The sequence below is a fragment of the Marmota flaviventris genome, chromosome 9 (assembly GCF_047511675.1).
Source record: "Marmota flaviventris isolate mMarFla1 chromosome 9, mMarFla1.hap1, whole genome shotgun sequence".
NCBI lineage: Eukaryota > Metazoa > Chordata > Mammalia > Rodentia > Sciuridae > Marmota > Marmota flaviventris.
In genome coordinates, this window is record NC_092506.1 from 51270616 (window position 1) to 51288294 (window position 17679).

A 17679-nucleotide genomic window follows, 5' to 3' on the forward strand; every position below is an offset into this window, starting at 1 on the left:
GTTCTCTATTCACCTCACAGATTGTTTCTTTTGCTGAGAAGAAGTTTTTCAGTTTGAGTCCATCCCATTTATTGATTCTTGATTTTAATTCTTGTGCCACAAGAGTCTTATTAAGGAATTTGGGACCTAATCCCACATGATGGAGATTAGGGCCTACTTATCCAAAGTACATGTACGAAGACGCGAATTGGTGTGAGTATACTATGTATACAACCAGAGATACGAAAAACTGAGTTCTATATATGTAATAAGAATTGTAATGCATTCTGCTGTTATATATACTGTTACATATAAATTTAGAATAAAAAATACTAAGCCAGGCACAATGCAGCATGCCTGCAATCTCAGCTACTTGGGAGGCTGAGGGAGGAGGATCTCAAGTTCAAGGCCAATCTGGGCAATTTGACAAGATTCTGTCTCAAAACAAATACATAAAATGGGCTAAGGATGTAGCTCAGTGGTAAAGTGCTAGCCTAGCATGTGTAAGGACCTGGGTTCCATCTCCATTACTGGAAAAAATTTAAAAATAAGTAAATAAAAACTGAAACCAAACAAAAAAGGCAAAGAGTATTGGTGACAGTGATGAGAATGATGGCCTTGATCTAGTAACAGATTTATTCTAGTAAAACCCCATTCTTAAATACTGACCCCAAATCTCTATATTTAATATGACTCTAAGATTTGAGACTTCAAGTGATTTATTATTCACACCATGAACAGGACATTTCTACCTGTAATCCTTCCCTCAATAAAGCAGAATACATGAATGTGAAAGAAATGGTTTGATAAAACCTTAAAATCATTCACATAGAACAAAGAAAATCCTATCCCAGAGATTATCCAGATCTGTGGTTTTCAAATTATAATCCATGGAACTATATCATTTTCCAAAAGTGTCTAAGGACTATTATGGGAGAGTAAAAAAGATTGAGAGCCTTGAATTTCTGCTACCTCTAAAAGATCAATTCTGCTATTAACTTTTTCAGAAGTATTCCTATGGCTAAGATTTTTCAAATCAACAGATTAAGTCCAACACTTTCATTTTGCCATATGAGAAAACTCAGATGATATATAAGGTTTGCTGACTTGCAGTACTTGGCAGAGCCGGTACTAGGATCTTGGTTTCTTGGTTGCTAAGCATCCTTTCTTTTGGGGGGAAGAGTGGAGGGTGGAGGGGTGAGGAAGATAGTTTATAGACCAGTCTCCCAAAAATTAATGTTCCCCCCAATAAGTAGGTTTTTTTCTAAGTTTAATTATGATCTTATACACATGCACATGTACACAGAAAACTAACAACTTTAATAAGTCTTAATTTTTAAAAATGAAACTTTCAAAGAGTGTGATTCAAAACAGCTACACAATTATAAAGAAACTCAGAGATTATCTTCTCTTTTAAATAAAAAACAAGGGGCTGAAGTGTAGCTCCATATTAGAGCACCTGACCAGCAGGCATAAGGCCCTGGTTCAATCCCCAGAACCAAAAGCAAAACCCACAAACTATGAAAGGTACCTTTTCAAGTCCAGGTTTTGAAATCTTTTCAGTTCCACTATTGTTCTCAAGGCAGATTCCTTCATCAACACCATCATCATTGGAGAAATCATTGCTCATCTGATCACTATGACAACTACCTTCATTTTCTGCTCCACTATCAGTGCAACTTTCAGTCTGAGGAGATTTCTTAATAAAACAAAATTATCTTAAAATTATAAGCCAAATAAAGGAAAATATATTCATCAAAACTTTTTACCTACATTCTAACGTTTTCACATAATTTAACATATTCTTAATAATAAAAGTATGTAAGTAAATTTCTCTTAAGTAAAATTAAACAAGTAAAAAGGGTACTTTAATAGCATTTCTATCTTAAAATTTGAATGACAAATTAGTGATTCAGAATTCTATTAAACCCCATTTATGTTTATCATTGCATAGTATAAAATTATCAATTCTTTCAGCACAATTCATAAAAGCAGAGAAACTAAGCTCCAAACTGAGCTCCTTCTGTTTTCAAATCCCAGGAGACTATCTTCTCTTTTTTTGAACAAAAAGTCCAATTCAGTTTATCACTGTTAGGTATTATAGATAATTAGAAAAATAAGACATCATATCTATCCTCAGAATTTTATATTCTGATGAACAACAGGCAGAAATAACTATTTTATGTTTTTAAAAAAAAATCACATTCACACAAATTCAACTGAATAATTCTTAGAAATTCCCAAACAACCCTTTTCTTTAATATTTTATGGACATACCAAATGTTTTTATTTCAATAGTTTGAGAATTCTCTAAGATACAGACTCTTGGTATGTATAAGGCATTGCACAGAAGTTCTAGAATCAACTAAGCAATAAGTAACAAACTTTTCCCCCATGAATGTTGTAGGAACTGCATCTAGTATGCAGTCTGTTTCCCTCATGAAAGTCTGGTTAAAAGAAAAATGGTAGTGAAAACCAATTTCAGAACTTTAAGTCAAAAGAGATCATTTCTGAAACTACCCCAATTAAGCCAAAATATCTCTTCTCTCGAGAACTCTACCTAGAACTTCCTTGTAAGAACCTACCAAACTTTATATCTAGGTTAAAAGAAATACATTAAGTACAGTTAAAACATGGATCTAATACACATCTATATTTAAGTAAAAATTCTACAAAGATTATATCTCCTTTGAAAAATTAGCATATTTCTTGTAGCTATTCTAATTAAAAAGTGTTGGAGACACTATTTTAAATTAAGCCTTTAAAAAGTTATCTGGCCAATTACCATTTAGTAAACACCTACTTCATCTAAGGCATCATCACACAATAGCTATAAAAAAAAATTAGTATCCTTCAGATTAGGAAAATGAGGCTCAGAAAAGTTATGTCAATTATCCAAGGTCAAGAAGCTGGCAAGAAGCAAGACAAAGGATTTGAACTGACATCTACTCTGGTTTTTTTGGTGGTATTGGGGATTGAACCCAGGGCCTTGCACATGATAGGCAAGCACTCAACACTGATCTACATCTTCAGCCCTTTTTAAGTTTTATTTTGAGACAGTGTCTCAGTAAGTTGTCCAAGCTTAAAATTCTCCTGCCTCAGTCTCCTCCTAAGTAGCTAGGATTACACGCTTTGAACTGACATCCAGTTAAACCCCCAAACATGTGCTCTTCTATACAATACTGCCTCCTGGTGCTTAAGAGTACTAAATAAAACTTGATAAATGTTTAAAATTATTTTTGAGCTCCTAGGAAAAGGCATTTTTATAAATATTGCAATCAATTTAAATCAGAAAAAAATGTTTCATGGTAGTTTTGAAAACAGAAAAAAGATTTATCTCTATAACCACTATGCTAAATGATCATACATATTTCACAAAATACAATCAGAAGAGTTTTGAAAAGAATAGAGTGGGATATTATATATCTTTTACTAAATAACGCTAGAGAATTCTGGGAGGTCAATGAGTAGAAAGAAACTGATGATCATTTCATGTGTATGATAAAGTCCCATGATCAACCTATTTAAGTAAAGGTTTTTTTAAAAAACTAATTAAAAAAGAAAAATAGGGGCTGGGGATGTGGCTCAAGCGGTAGCACGCTTGTCTGGCATGCGTGCGGCCCGGGTTCAATCCTCAGCACCACATACAAACAAAGATGTTTTGTCCACCGAAAACTAAAAAATAAATATTAAAAAATTCTCTCTCTCTCTTAAAAAAAAAAAGAAAAATAGAACACTTTGCATTTCATATTCTTTTAAACCTAATTAACTTAAGAGCTAGAAAACCTTAAGCGAAAATAACTCAGATACTCCTTTTAATACAAGAAATTAAATTCATGCCACTTAAGTTTCTTTATTCATTCATTCATATATATTTGTTCCATGTTTAGTATATATCAGAAACAAAAAGCCCACTGGCAGATTAGTTTCAATAACTAAGAAATTATGAAATGATTACTTACAATCAAGAAAAAATTCCAGAGGTGAAATTCTTATTGTCTTTTCAAAGAGTTATCATAAATTACTTTGACAAACAAGAATATCTGATACGTAGTTTTTGGTGGTCAGGAAAAGTTTATACAAAAGTAAACTGTTTTTTTTTATAGAAGTTTACATTAGAAAATAAGAAAAGCTTTTATCAAGGTGACCATCTAAATGGCATCTACTCTTAATTTACTTCAAACAGTTCTTTCAAAAGCATGTGTAACTAAAGTGGATTTATGAGAAATATTTTAAAAAAAGGAAATATAATAAATATTTACCTCATCTTCAACATCAATAAATGTACTCATATCTAACTCCTCAGGAAATGTCATCCGATCATTTAATTTAATCCTATGCATGGTTGTATAATCAAAATCAAATCTTTTCAACTGTAAGGTCAGAAGATAAGGGAAATGCAAAAACCGAAGGCCCTAAAAAGAAACAAAAAGGAGGGACTCTATTGGATATTGAATATTATCTCAAGTAATTAAGAACTAATCTCTATGTGGCATTTACCTTTCGAGCATCACACTTCTTCTTACAACGTTCACAAAAATACTGATTTGGGCCATCCAGGATCTCTGGCTGAATAAATGCATGCAATGCTTCTTCCTGGTTAGAAAAAAATATAATTATTTTATAATTACTTATAATGTAAACAAAAATTCCTAAATATAAAAACTCTGGAATTATCAAAATAGTTGATAAGTAGAATGACTGGAAAATTAGGACTCCAAATTATATCAAGGGAAAAAAGTTTTCAATAGGAAAATAATGTATCACTATAAAACTTAAATTTAAAAATAGTATTTCTTTTTGCACAAAACTTATTTTTCTTCGTACTGCATATCAGTCATTTCTACCTATTTTTTAGTGACTGTACATTGTGGTATTTGGCTAAATAACCTAAAACAAAATCTTGATCTTTACATTAAAAAGTAATTCTATACTTCTTAGAAATGTAATCTTATAATAGAACTTTTTAAAACTGTACAGTAAATAACATTGTCCTCTGAAAAATTCACACCATCCAAATGCTTAAAAATCATATAATCATCTGTAAACAAGAGAGTCAGGATCAAAAATTAATTTCCTATTGCACTAGGTATAAAGATTGAAAACCATGGTGAAGTCTCACTGCATGTGAGATACTGTATTGGAAAAGGTATAAAAGTTCCCGAATTTTTCACCCAGTAGAACCATGTGATTTTTTTTCTTCTCTGTAACAAACAGAAGCAAGAAACTCACTATAAATACTACTGAATAATCAAGAGACATAAAATCATTTTTTAATCACTGGCTTTTCATGATTAAAAACTTAGTCAATATAGCATATGAAGATTGGGTACATAATCTCAAATTTCATTTGATGTTCTCTTTCCTTCACCTATATTTATTACGTATGAAGAAAAAAAAAGAATCATTATGACAAAGTATCTTTAAGACTTCTTTCTGTTAACACAGAACAAGTTGTTCCTCAAAAATAAATAAAGGAGCTTAATCTAGTAACACAGATTTAGTTGCAAAATAGCCAGCAAGACTTATCAAATTACTATCCACATATTATTTGACGTACCTCACTTTGGAACAAGATAAAAATATGAAAAAATATCCAAAGGCTTTTAAATTCATCCCATCTTTTATATTATTCTCATACCAGAAGGAAGCATTAAGAAGGGAGAAAAAAACAAATAGTAGGGTTTTTCCACATGTCCAAGCATTTTACCAGAAGTCATATGAAGGGATACACTTAGAAAACAATTTTTTTCACTGTCTCTAAAGCATATTTTAAGAATGCAGATAGGTAAATGCTGCAAATACCTAACAGAGGAAAAAATAGCTTTCAAAGACATCACACTTAAGGTTAAAATGGACTGATGCCAAATTAGCCAGGCTTTTTAAACACAAGTAATTTGAACTGGTAAAACATGTCTAAAAAAAAGGGGCAGGGAGGGGGGGAATTTGAGAAAGTTATGTTACTTAAATTCTACTTTTCTAAACTAATGTGTGTACTGGTCCCTGGTTTATGGTTCATAGATAGGGAGAGACTAGAGAACACTCAAATATTCTACTCAAACTCATCAACTTTTTAAAAATTTTGTTGCCTTTGCCTCATTCCCCTTCCAACCCAGCATTATTATGTATTTTTTTCTGAACCATTTCAGAATTTTACCTCGATACTTCAGTGATTTTTTTTTTACATAAATAGTAGTTATCAAACTTAAGGAAATTTAATAATGACAATGTACTTTTGTCAGTCTATTTTCCAATTCTACCAATCACCCTACCAATGCCCTTCTCCCCATTTAGTACAGAATCTCATCCAGGGTCACAGACTACCTGTCTCTTCAGATTTAATATGAAACAGTTCCAAAACCTACTTTTTTTCATGACACTGATATTTTTTGAAGAACAGAGACCAGTTATTTTACAAAACATTCTACAGTTTGGGTTTGCCTAATGTTATTCACTTCAGATTAATTTTATACATTCCTTGCCAGATTACTACTACAAGGGTTAAACTTTGCACCTTTTATTTTAGGCATTCAGAAGACTTTTTGCCTAAACCAAATTTTAATGATGTCTGCTTAAAAATTTTAATAACCAATTTAAGCCCATTCATATTGATTCGACTATGTCTGGTTTTATCTCAGTCATTATTATATAATTATTACATGTATATTTCCTATGTTCCTTTCTTTACTTTTTTTTTTTTAACATTTTCTTTGGAATTTAGCAAGGTTAGGGATTTTGCTCTAGTAGTTACTTTTGCCTTTATACTTTTGTTAATGCTCTTAATTCCTTTTGTTCCTCTATTAGTCTTAATCTTAAACTTTTTTCCTGGTCTGCCAGTTTTAAGTATCCTTTGTCTTTATCCACATAAATGTGTGAACTTATTCTAGTTTTACTTTCTCCCCTTTCTAAATGTGATATTCTTTATAGTTTGTTCAACTATATATGACATTCCATATTTCTCTTCTATCTATGTCCCCACCCTTGTTTTATTTAGTCTTAATTTTACAATTCAGTGTATTGAGTACTAACAGTTCTTTTGCTGAAGTTTTCCCACTGATCTTTTGGCTGGATTAGGCTCATCTGCTAATAAACGCAATGGCTCATGAATACAATATCCAATCAGTTCTAGAATGTTCAAATTCACTTTTTTCTTACCATCATAACTGAAGAAAAACTCAGCTTGATATCAAATCCTTGGCTTATACTTTGAGTTTCTTGATATTGCTACTCTATTGCTATGATTTACCTTCAGAAGTATAATGATAACCCAAATTATCAATTAAAAAGTTACTGCATCTCAGATTTCATTGTTCTAGGTCAATTTTTCCAGGTACACGGTGGGTCCTTTTAAAGTTGTAGTTAATATATTCCTCATTCCCAGAAAGTTTTTTTGAATCATAATTTAACCATTACTTCTGTTGCAAGATTTTTCTTTTTCACACAATTCCATTAACTGGAGCTCCTTTGCTGATCTTCTCGTTTACTTTTTCCTGAGATCTTTTTTTGCTTCTTCATCTCATTTTCATTGGATGTCCTTCAGATTTTCACTCTTGATTATTTTGTAATTTATTCCTCCTTTTAAGACAGTTTTCTTCAATTTCTTTCCTGAGTTTGATATACTTTTGCTGCATTTCTTCCTTTTTTTCACTCATTTCTTCCCTTGAATACCAAGTTTTGGTTTGCTAGTTTGTGAAGAGCTATGGTTTGAATATGGTTTGTTCCCTCTAAGACTCATGCTGACATTTAATCTCCATTTTGAGGTATGAAGAAGGAAGCTCAATTACCTATGGTGTTATAAGGTGGGGATTTTGGAAGGTGATCAGGTTTAGGTAGGGTCATCAGGGTGGAGCTCCATGACTGAATACTGAGGCTTCTTAAAAGAAAGATCAGCAGTGCTTCTTGTTGTGCACCATGTAATGCCCCATACTGCCTGGGAACTCTGCCAGCAAGAAGGCCATCACTTGATGCAACCCGTCACCCTGAACCAGAAGTGAGCCAAAATAAACCTCTAGTCTTGGTAACTTACCCTGTCTGCGGAGCTGTTATTAGCAACACAAAATGTACTGAGACAGAATACTCAGAGTATTGAGTTACAGCATTCTAATTCTGTTATTTTCCTGAAGTTAGGTTTTTTGTTTTGTTTTTTGGTGAGTGTGTGGGTACTGAGAATTGAACCCAGGGGCTCCACTGAACTACTTCACCAGTCCTTTTTAACACGGGATCTCACTAAATTGCTAAGGCTGTGTAGCTGGACACAAGCCTTTATTTTATTTGTCTGTTTTTAATGTGGTGCTGAGAATCGAAGCCAGGGCCTCGCACGTATAATCCTTCTGCCTCAGCCTCTCTAGTTGCTGGGATTACAGGTGTGCTTCATTGTGCCTAGGTGTAATACTTTTTTCTATGTTGCTTAGTTCCAGTTGCTAATGTTTTGGTAAGAATTTTCTTATATGCATGAAAAATTCTCTCTCTCACACACACACACACTCACACACAGAGTCTTGGCTTAGTATCCGGATAACAGCAGCTTCATAAAACAAATTGAGAAGGATTCTGACCTTTCTATTTTTGAAAGAGATTGGTAAAACTGGTATTCAGTGTTCTTAAAATGTGTGGTACAAATATCCAGTGAAATAATCCAGATTTGTAGACTTCCTTTTCAAGCGATTTCTAATTATGAATTTAATTTGCTTAATATTTATGGGGGTATTCAAATGATCTAATTCATATTGGTTAAGTTACAGCTTGTGCTTCTGAAGGTATTAGTTCATTTTAGCTAATAAAGTAGGCTGTCAAATTTCTGTGTGCAGAGTTGTTCATTATACTACTCCCTTTTTATATCACTTTGGTATCTACAAGATCTGCAGTGATATATCCTTTTCATTTCCCAAACTGGAAATTTCATTTCTCTGCTACAGGTTTTAAAACTTACTGAATTTTTCAAAGAATCAGTTCTTATTAATTTTCTATACTATTTCCCATTTTAAATGTCACTGATTTCAACTACTTTCTTTTTTTGTCATTCCCTCTAATGTTTTGAGATTTTTTTGGCTCTTCTTTTCCTGAGTTAGGTGAACTCTTAAGATTACTGACTTCAAACTTTTCCACTTTTAAAATTAAACTTTCAATACTATAAATTTTCCAACACTGATTTAGCTGCCTGAAATTTGGTATCTTTTCATATTCATTTAGTTCAAAGTATTTTTTTTTTATATTTTCCTTTAGGCTCTTTGACCCACGGATTATTTAGAAGTATGTTGATTAGCCTTCACATTTTGGTGATGTCTGTGTTTTCTGTTAGTGATGTCTATTCTGATACCATTGTGGTTGGAAATCATGTACACTATGATTTTCTTTTAAATTTGTTGAGGTTTGTTTTATGGCCCAGAGTAGATCTCTCTTTCAAGGCACTTGAATGTATACTCTTCTCACTGGATAGAGCATTTTTAAAATGTCAACTAGATCCTGTTGGATAATGGTGGTATTGAGTTCTTCAGTAACTGCTATTTCTGTTTAGTCATCCTATCAATCAACTGGTAAGAGTGGGTAGTAAAGTCTGCAACTGTAATTGTAGGTTTATCTATTTCTCTTTTCAGTTCTGGCGGTTTTTGCCTCACATACTTTGTAGCTCTGTCACCTGGTTTATACAAACTTAGAATTGTTGTCTTGATGGGCTTTTTAAAAAATATTTATTTTTAGTTGTAGTTGGACACAACCCTTTATTTTATTTGTCTGTTTTTAATGTGGTGCTGAGAATCAAACCCAGGGCCTCGCACGTGCTAGGCAAGTGCTCTACCGCTAAGCCATAACCGGAGCCGGGTAGACTGACTTTTTAAAACAAGATACAAAGCCCCCGACTATAGTAATTTTCTTTTCTTTAAAATCTACTTTATCTGATACCAGTATAGCTATTCCTGATTTCTTCTGATTAATATTTGCATGTTGTATCACTTTTCATCCTTTTACTTTCTGCCTTTACCAAATATATTTAAAAGGCATTTCTTGTACATAGCCTATTACTATGTCACTTTTTTAATGTATGTTGCTCATCTCTGCCTTTCAGTTGGTATATTTACACCATCTATGTGTGCCATTTTGGTTTTTGTTTCATGGTTATTATTATATACTTTCTTCTGTCATCCCAAGGGCTACCTGAACATTTTTTAAAATTATGCTTTGATTTGTTTATACAGAAAATTTACAGTGGTTTTGAGCAGACCTCTTTTTCAGTGATTGCTCTAATTATTAATATTTTGTGTGTATTTAAGAAAAATCTGACTAGTCAGTTGATGCCATTCTTTTTTCAGTTTAAGTGTAGAAATGTTACCTCCCTTTATGTCTTTAGACCCTACCTAATTTACGATAAACTTGTCTTAAACATTTCACTACACACATTGAGAATCATATCAGATAGTATCGGAATTTTGGACTAATCAAACCTAATTTGGAAAACTCAGTAAGGGAAGAAACCTCCAATATTTATTCACATTTTTGCATACCTTGTTCATTCTTCCTTCCTGATGTTCCAAGACGTCTTCCTCTTATAATTTCCTTTCTATTTAGAGACCTGTCTAAGCCATTTTTCTTTTTTAAGAACATGTCTGCTGCTAACAAACTCTCCCAGTTCCCCTCATCTGAGAATGTCTTCATTCTTTAAGAATATTTTCACTGGGTATAATACTTCGGCTGACAGTTCTTTTCTTCTGACACTTGAAAAAATGTGCCCCTTCCTTCTGGCCTCCATAGTTTTTGATGAAAATGTGCTTATGAGAAATCAGAGAGCTTTTCATCTATAAGAAAGGCATGTTTTCTCTCTTGCTAGTTTTCAGACATTTTCTTTAAGTTTCCAGAAGACTGCAACAGCTGAACTTAATGTAGAGTTCTTTTGGTTTATACTGTTTGGGGTTCATTAGCTCCTTGGATCTAAAGGTCTGCGCCATTTGCCAAATTCAGGAAGTTTTTGGCCACTATTTCTTTGAGTACTTTTTCCCTCTCCTCCCAGTACTCCAATGCCACAAGTTTAACTTTTTGTTATAGTCCCAAAGGTCCCCAAAAACTTTCCAGATTATTCTATTCTATCTTTCTGCTGTTTAGACTGGCTAATAGCAATTGTTCTACCTTCAAGTTCACTGATTTTCTTTTACTGTCTCCTAGCTGTTGAAGCTATCCATTGAGTTTTTTAGTTCTAAATTCCATTTCTTGGTATCTGTTATTTTTTCCCTGAGAATTCCTATTTTCTCATTTGTTTCAAGCGGGGTTGAAATTGTTCACTGAAATATTTCTATGGTGATTGCTTAAAAATGTTTCTCGGACACTTCTAATATCACTGTCATTTCAGAGACGTGATTTTTGCTTTTAATTTGAACTAAGATTTCTTACTATACAATTTTCAAAAACTAAAATATGGATATTTTGGTATTCAGTATGAGATTTTGGACCATATTAAATATTTTGGTTTAGCTGTTTGCCTTTGACACTGCTTCAGCTGTGTCAAAAAAGCCCCTACCTCATTATTCCTAAATGGGATTAGAAATCTTGGTTTTCTACTCAGCAGGGGCTCCTCATTACTGCTGGGCAGGAGTGTCTTATTAATGCTTCCCTTATTGTCTCCACTGGCTCTACAAAGTTGGAGGAGGCTTACAACATTATCCTAGAAGGGAGTGAAAATCCTAATTCTCCATTCGGCCTTCTCTTGCAGCATTCTCCTGGGGAAGGGAAAGAGCAACTCTTCAATACTCAAGTACGGATAGGAGGCCAAGGAGGTCTAATACTATTCTTATATGAGATAAAAATCCTGATTTCCTAGTCAGCATTCTCTTGACACCTCCAAAGTGGGGCCAGGGTTGGGCGGAGTGGTGGATGAGGGTGGTCAAGGAGACTTCTTATAATGTTCTAAGGTTAATTATAAAGTCTAGGATCTCCATTTAAGGGGTATTAGTTGAAGTGAGATCACAGTTTTTCTTTGGTGTGTGGCTAAAGGACAGTGATTAACATCTAAAAGTTTTCTGACTTGCCAGCTGCAATTTTTCCTGGTCCTTTGGCCAGAGAGTGCAGAATATTTTAGTCTGCGCCCATTGCTGTTTCCAGGTTGCAAACTTCTTCAGCTCCAAGTCAGGGATACATTAGGCAAAAAGAAAACCCAGGGAACTCACCACCATATTATTCGTTGGGTGCTGAGGTCCCTAGTCTGTATGCCTTCTCTCCACCTTTCAGAGTCTTCTTCTATTTATGTTATATATAATGTTCAAGGTTTTCAGTTGTTTTAGTGGGAGGAATAGAGCAATGTATATATCTACTCCATCTGAAAGCAGAAATCCCCACTTTGAAAACTGGTTCCCACTATATCCAACCACACAAATTCCTGGAAAAATGAGGGTAGAATCTGTGGAAGAGATTTTTCTTTATGTGATATTTACATATTTGGAAAATTTGGACCACTCCTTCATCCAAATGAGTTGTATCCAGTTCAAATCATCTGTTAAATCAGGGCAGGACTTGTGACATAAACTTCTATAAACTAAATACTTAAAATGCTTTGGATTTCATAAATACTAATTTAACAATTTTCCATTCAAACTATAACAAAATCAAACCTTAAGCAATGTTTGCTTAAGAAATAAAAATCTTTTTATATTATCTGATCTCTCCAAGGACACTATATAGAAATACATGAAGCTTAACTCAGTTTCAGACTTTTGAACACATATCATCATTTAAAAAAATGCCTAAAATAGGTTCTGCTAAGAGTAGACACTAAATAAATATGGACATGACAAAATATAACCATATAGACAGTGTCCAAAATTTTACAGTTAAAGGGAGAAGAACTTCCTGGGATAATGTCAAATATATGAGGTTATATCATTTATAAAATACGCTTCTTTAATTAACCAACAAAAATTCCATTTCTAATTTCTATGTGTCACTAGAATGTATTTAGAATTATATTCTTATAATACATTCTCAAATATTCTTGGCAATAAGCAGATTCAAAGTTACTTTGATTACACAAAAGGTTCCAATTACCTAAAAAAACATTAAGAATATAATTTTCTTAAAGCACTAATGCAAATAATTCTTTAGCTGTTACTAATTTTTTAGGATTAATAAGATATGTAAAATAGGAGACTGCAACTATAGTTATATTTTATACACATATATATATTTTATATACATATATATAGTTATATTTTTATACACATATTTTAGAACTCTTGCTCCCCCCACCAATATCCCAAGGACATAAACGTTAACAAAGAAGAGATATTTCTTAAATCACTTAATGCAAAGCTTCTATGAAGTGTTACTCAGAATCATAATGTGCCCTGAGACAGATGTCCCTCAGAGAAAGAAAATGCTATGTTAAACATATAAGAACAAATTTCTCTATTACAGGGATCATTGGGGCATTTAAAATAACATGTGAGTGTGATCTTCCAAAAGAGGATTATAGTTACAGTGTTACAAATTTATTTTATCAAAGTAGTCTTTCCAGGAAGATCTATTAAGTCTTGTTAGAAATTAGTGCTTAAGAGAGCTCAATCGAAAAAACACAGAATGGTAGAAAAGCCCTTAAATATGTATTCCCTACTTGGCTACATAAAATGAAGATCAGAAATTTAATAAATATCAGTTTCAATAATTAAAAAAAAAACAACTGAATAAAAAATAATATGACCCTTTTTTAAATTGTAAGAGACTCCTAGCATTCATTATAAAATCATCTCATGCTGAAAATTTAAAACAATGATTATAGATGTAAAATGATAAATTGGCTGAGTGCTAATTTCATTTGTATTTTAATCTTAAATATTATCCAAGTTAATTCACTGAGCATGAAGATATATAACTACAGATATTAGATATTTCAGATTGCAGTTAAAAATAAACACTTTAATTTTTAATGTAAGCTATTTAATTGTCTGAAATTAAATACCAGGTTAATTAGACTTTACACACATAGCCAAAATATTTTGGCTCACTGAACAGAACATAAAATAAACTGAGCATCATAATCACCAACACTGTATGTGCATGTATATACTAGTGAATGTGTGTATATATCCGGTAAGATAGAAATATTAGAATTCACTAATAAAGGTAGAAAAATAAGTTTTAAGAATTCAACTAAAATTTAGGCCAAATTTAGGAGCCTGAATTAGCACTATTATAATGGTTCTTTTAAGTAGGTTTTTTTCAAACTATAAATCAAATTCTTTTTAAAACACAGAATTTACAAAATACACAATGGCAAACAGTGATATAAAATTAATTTAGATGTTGTATGATATTTGTGATTGGAGAAGTATAGCTTATAGGTTTTAAATCCAGAAGTAATGAGAAATCACTTACCTCTAACTAAATTTCTCTGAAGGTAGTATCCTCCTTAGAACCCCTATCTTGGGTAGTTTCACCTGCTATAATTTCCCTCAAGAGATTGCAGCAAAGTCTAAGAAGTATTAAGTTCCCTTCTGCAAGTCGTATTAGTGCATGTTTGTTATAAACCTGTTCACATACTGCTTCATAGCTGTAACTTTCAATTCCCACTGAACCACCACCACCACCACCACCACCGATAACACTGGTGAAGGATACTGCCTTGGCAAATTTCATTTAGAATTCTGATACTGTTCACTTCTCCTAAAGTATCCTCCAAATTACTTCATTGCTGTGTCTATAATACACTCAACACAGTGGAGGCAAATCAGCAGGTAAATAATGACTAAGTTAAGTAATTATATTTGCTGAATGCTCAAATATAAAATCCCAACATAATAGCACCAAAAAACCTATCTTTCTCAATATTCAATTAATGTACAAAAAATTAAAATGAAAAAATCTTTCATAAAAAAATACCTTAATAGAGAAGGTAGAAAAAAATAGTTGCCATCACTGGGGACTGACTACCAAATACTTCCCTAGTATATTTTGTCAGAGAAATGCCAATACTTAAAAATTAGTTAAAAAATCAGTAATTAAAAGACAAACATTAATAATTTTTTTGGTGGTTTTTTTTAGTACATTTCTACTTCAAACTGCCAAAATATAGTTCAAAAAAATAATAAATAAGACAAAATGAAAATGGAAAACAAAACTAGCTATCCAAATCAAGGTCAATTTAATAAACTAGAATGGCAATTTACAAAGGGTACTACTAAACATTTAACAAAAATTTTTGTTTTAAGTATTCAGGAAGCAGACTGTGAGAAGTTTTGGCAATAAGGAGACTTATCTCACACTATCAAGAAAAGATCTTTTACTTAGATACTGATTTTGAATTCCCATTGACTGATTCTAAAAATTCTTATTATTTCCCAATAGCTATTATAAAAGGAGGGGGGGGGGTGGGGGTGGGAAAGCAGGCCTGGTCTGGTGGCACACTCCTGTAACCCCAGTGACTTGGGAGTCTCAGACAAGAGAACCTGAAAGTCAAAGCCAGCTTCAGCAACTTAGTGAGGCCCTAAATAACTTAGTGAGACCATGTCTGTAAATAAAAAATATTTTAAAAAGGCTGGGGTTGTGGCTCAGTGGTTAAGCACTCCAGGGTTCAATCCCCGGTACTATTAAAAAAAAGAGAGAGAGAAGGAATCAATATCATAATAAATCAATAATCATAATAATCATAATAAAATACTAATAAATTTAAAAATCAATAATAATTTAGATGAGTATAGATAGTTCTGATTCTTCAAATATCTGGGCTTATACATATATTTTTAAAATAAATATTTAGAATGTGGATGTTTCTTAAAAAATTTGTTATTTGTCATAAAAACACAAGGTGTTATTTTTTCTAATATTTAAAATATACAGATCAAAACAAGTCCCCCTTGGGGCTGGGGTTGTGGCTCAGCAGTAGAGCTCGTGCCTAGCACATGGGAGGCCCTGGGTTCAATCCTCAGCACCACATAAAAATAAGTAAATAAAATAAAGATATTGTGTCCAACTACATCTAAAAAATAAATATTAAAAAAAAAAACAAGTCCCCCACCAAAAAGTACTTTCCAATGTAAAAAAGGGCTACAAAAATAACATTTATAAATTGTTGAGTGGTTAAAAAAGGATAAAGGTAAATCATCTAATTACCTATCAGAAAGAATAAAACACTGAGCCCTGAGGCAGTACATGGGCATTCACTTTCCCTCTTAATACATGCACTATTAGGACTCACTGAAGGATCAAATATCTTTTAGATCTTGCTATGTTAAATGCAGGAATGACTAACAACCCAAGAAGGTGTATCTAGGATGATACTTACCATATAAGAGATTATACCACTGTGCTATTATGTATTCTGTGTAAGGATACACAAGCAGTCAGCTGAAAGGTACACACCACACTAGCAAATGCTTGGCTGGACCCGTAAGGTCGGATGACCAATGGAATATCAAGATATGTGTCGATTCTCCAGCCCTCATAACCACATTCCAGACATCTCACGTAGTCCTTCAGCTTGCCTTGATATAGTTCATTTATAAGATCAGCCTAAAAATAAGAACATTTACAGTTTTAAAACTATTCTTTAACAGTAATTTTTAGGATACATGAATACACAACAATTCATGCCTTTTAGAATGAGTTACAAAAGGATACTGATTTTTAATAGTAAAGTCTTAAAAAAGCTCTAATGTAAGATTTATTCAATATCTTATAGAGAAAATTCAAGGCTTGACAAAAATCACCTAAAAATCAATAAAATTAGATCAATACTAATTTAAAAGTCAACTGCAAAAATTAACTATTTCAATACTCATAGCACTAAAACAACCAACTATTAAATTAGGTTTTGATGAAATCAGTTACCAATGCATTATCATATTCTCTTTTCATTAGGATGAGAATACATCCTAAACTACCACTTTAGGCATAATAATAATATTGTAGATAAATTCACTAGTAGTGTTTTATAGCTTCACATATTCATATTAATAATCTCACAATAATTACCTTCTGATTTATAAACTCATATTTCCTAGTTTCTGATACAAATAAAACTTCTTAATTTTCAATAACATAAAATAATTTAAAGGAGAAATATTATACATTAATGATATAAATGTCTAGAAATTTTTTAAAAAATTTAAAATTTATCTCCCTCACTATCCTCACCTAAAAGAATGAATCTCTCATCTAGTCCCCAAACATAGCCACTGGGGCTCTTCTGGCTTAAAATAGGCAGGTAACTCCCTGAGTAAGCACCCTCCATATGAATGTCTTCCTCTAGATATTTTTTTACCAAAACCTGGGAACTCAGGAGGAATGCCCGGTTGATCTTAATCGAAGTGGTGACCCACAGAGAGGGATGTAACAAGGAGGAAGGATAACTTCAGACCTATGAAGAAGAAAGAGTCCCTAATACCATTTACATAAAGTTACTAAAAAAGTCCCATAGGACTATATAGAGAAACTAAATTACTAAATGAACTTAAAATACTTTTTATTATCTCAAGCAAGAACAGATCAAAGAAAGTATAATATATTTTTTTCATAAATTTACATTTCTTAAAATGTCTAGGCCTATAAGCCTTCAAAACAAATACATTCTAAAGAAAATGTGATGTATATATACACAACAGACTATTGCTCAGCCATAAAAGAGAATGACTTGGGGCTGGAGTTGTGTGGCTCAGTGGTAGGGCGCTTGCTGGGCGTGTGTGAGGCACTGGGTTTTATCCTCAGCACCACTCAAAAAATAAATAAATA

The 17679-nt window shown here is 32.6% G+C and overlaps 1 protein-coding gene across 3 annotated transcripts in view; it reads right to left on the reverse strand.

Moving 5' to 3' along the window:
* Positions 1-17679, reverse strand: part of Usp47 (ubiquitin specific peptidase 47) — a 103938-nt gene that overhangs the window by 33597 nt on the left and 52662 nt on the right. For all 3 annotated transcript variants that reach the window (XM_027942261.3, XM_071616386.1, XM_071616385.1), the window contains exons 8-11: positions 16312-16461; positions 4480-4575; positions 4242-4394; positions 1511-1678 (exon numbers count right to left, since the gene is read on the reverse strand). In XM_027942261.3, coding sequence (XP_027798062.1) covers positions 1511-1678; positions 4242-4394; positions 4480-4575; positions 16312-16461 — 567 coding nt within the window. The remainder of the gene's footprint in view (positions 1-1510; positions 1679-4241; positions 4395-4479; positions 4576-16311; positions 16462-17679) is intronic.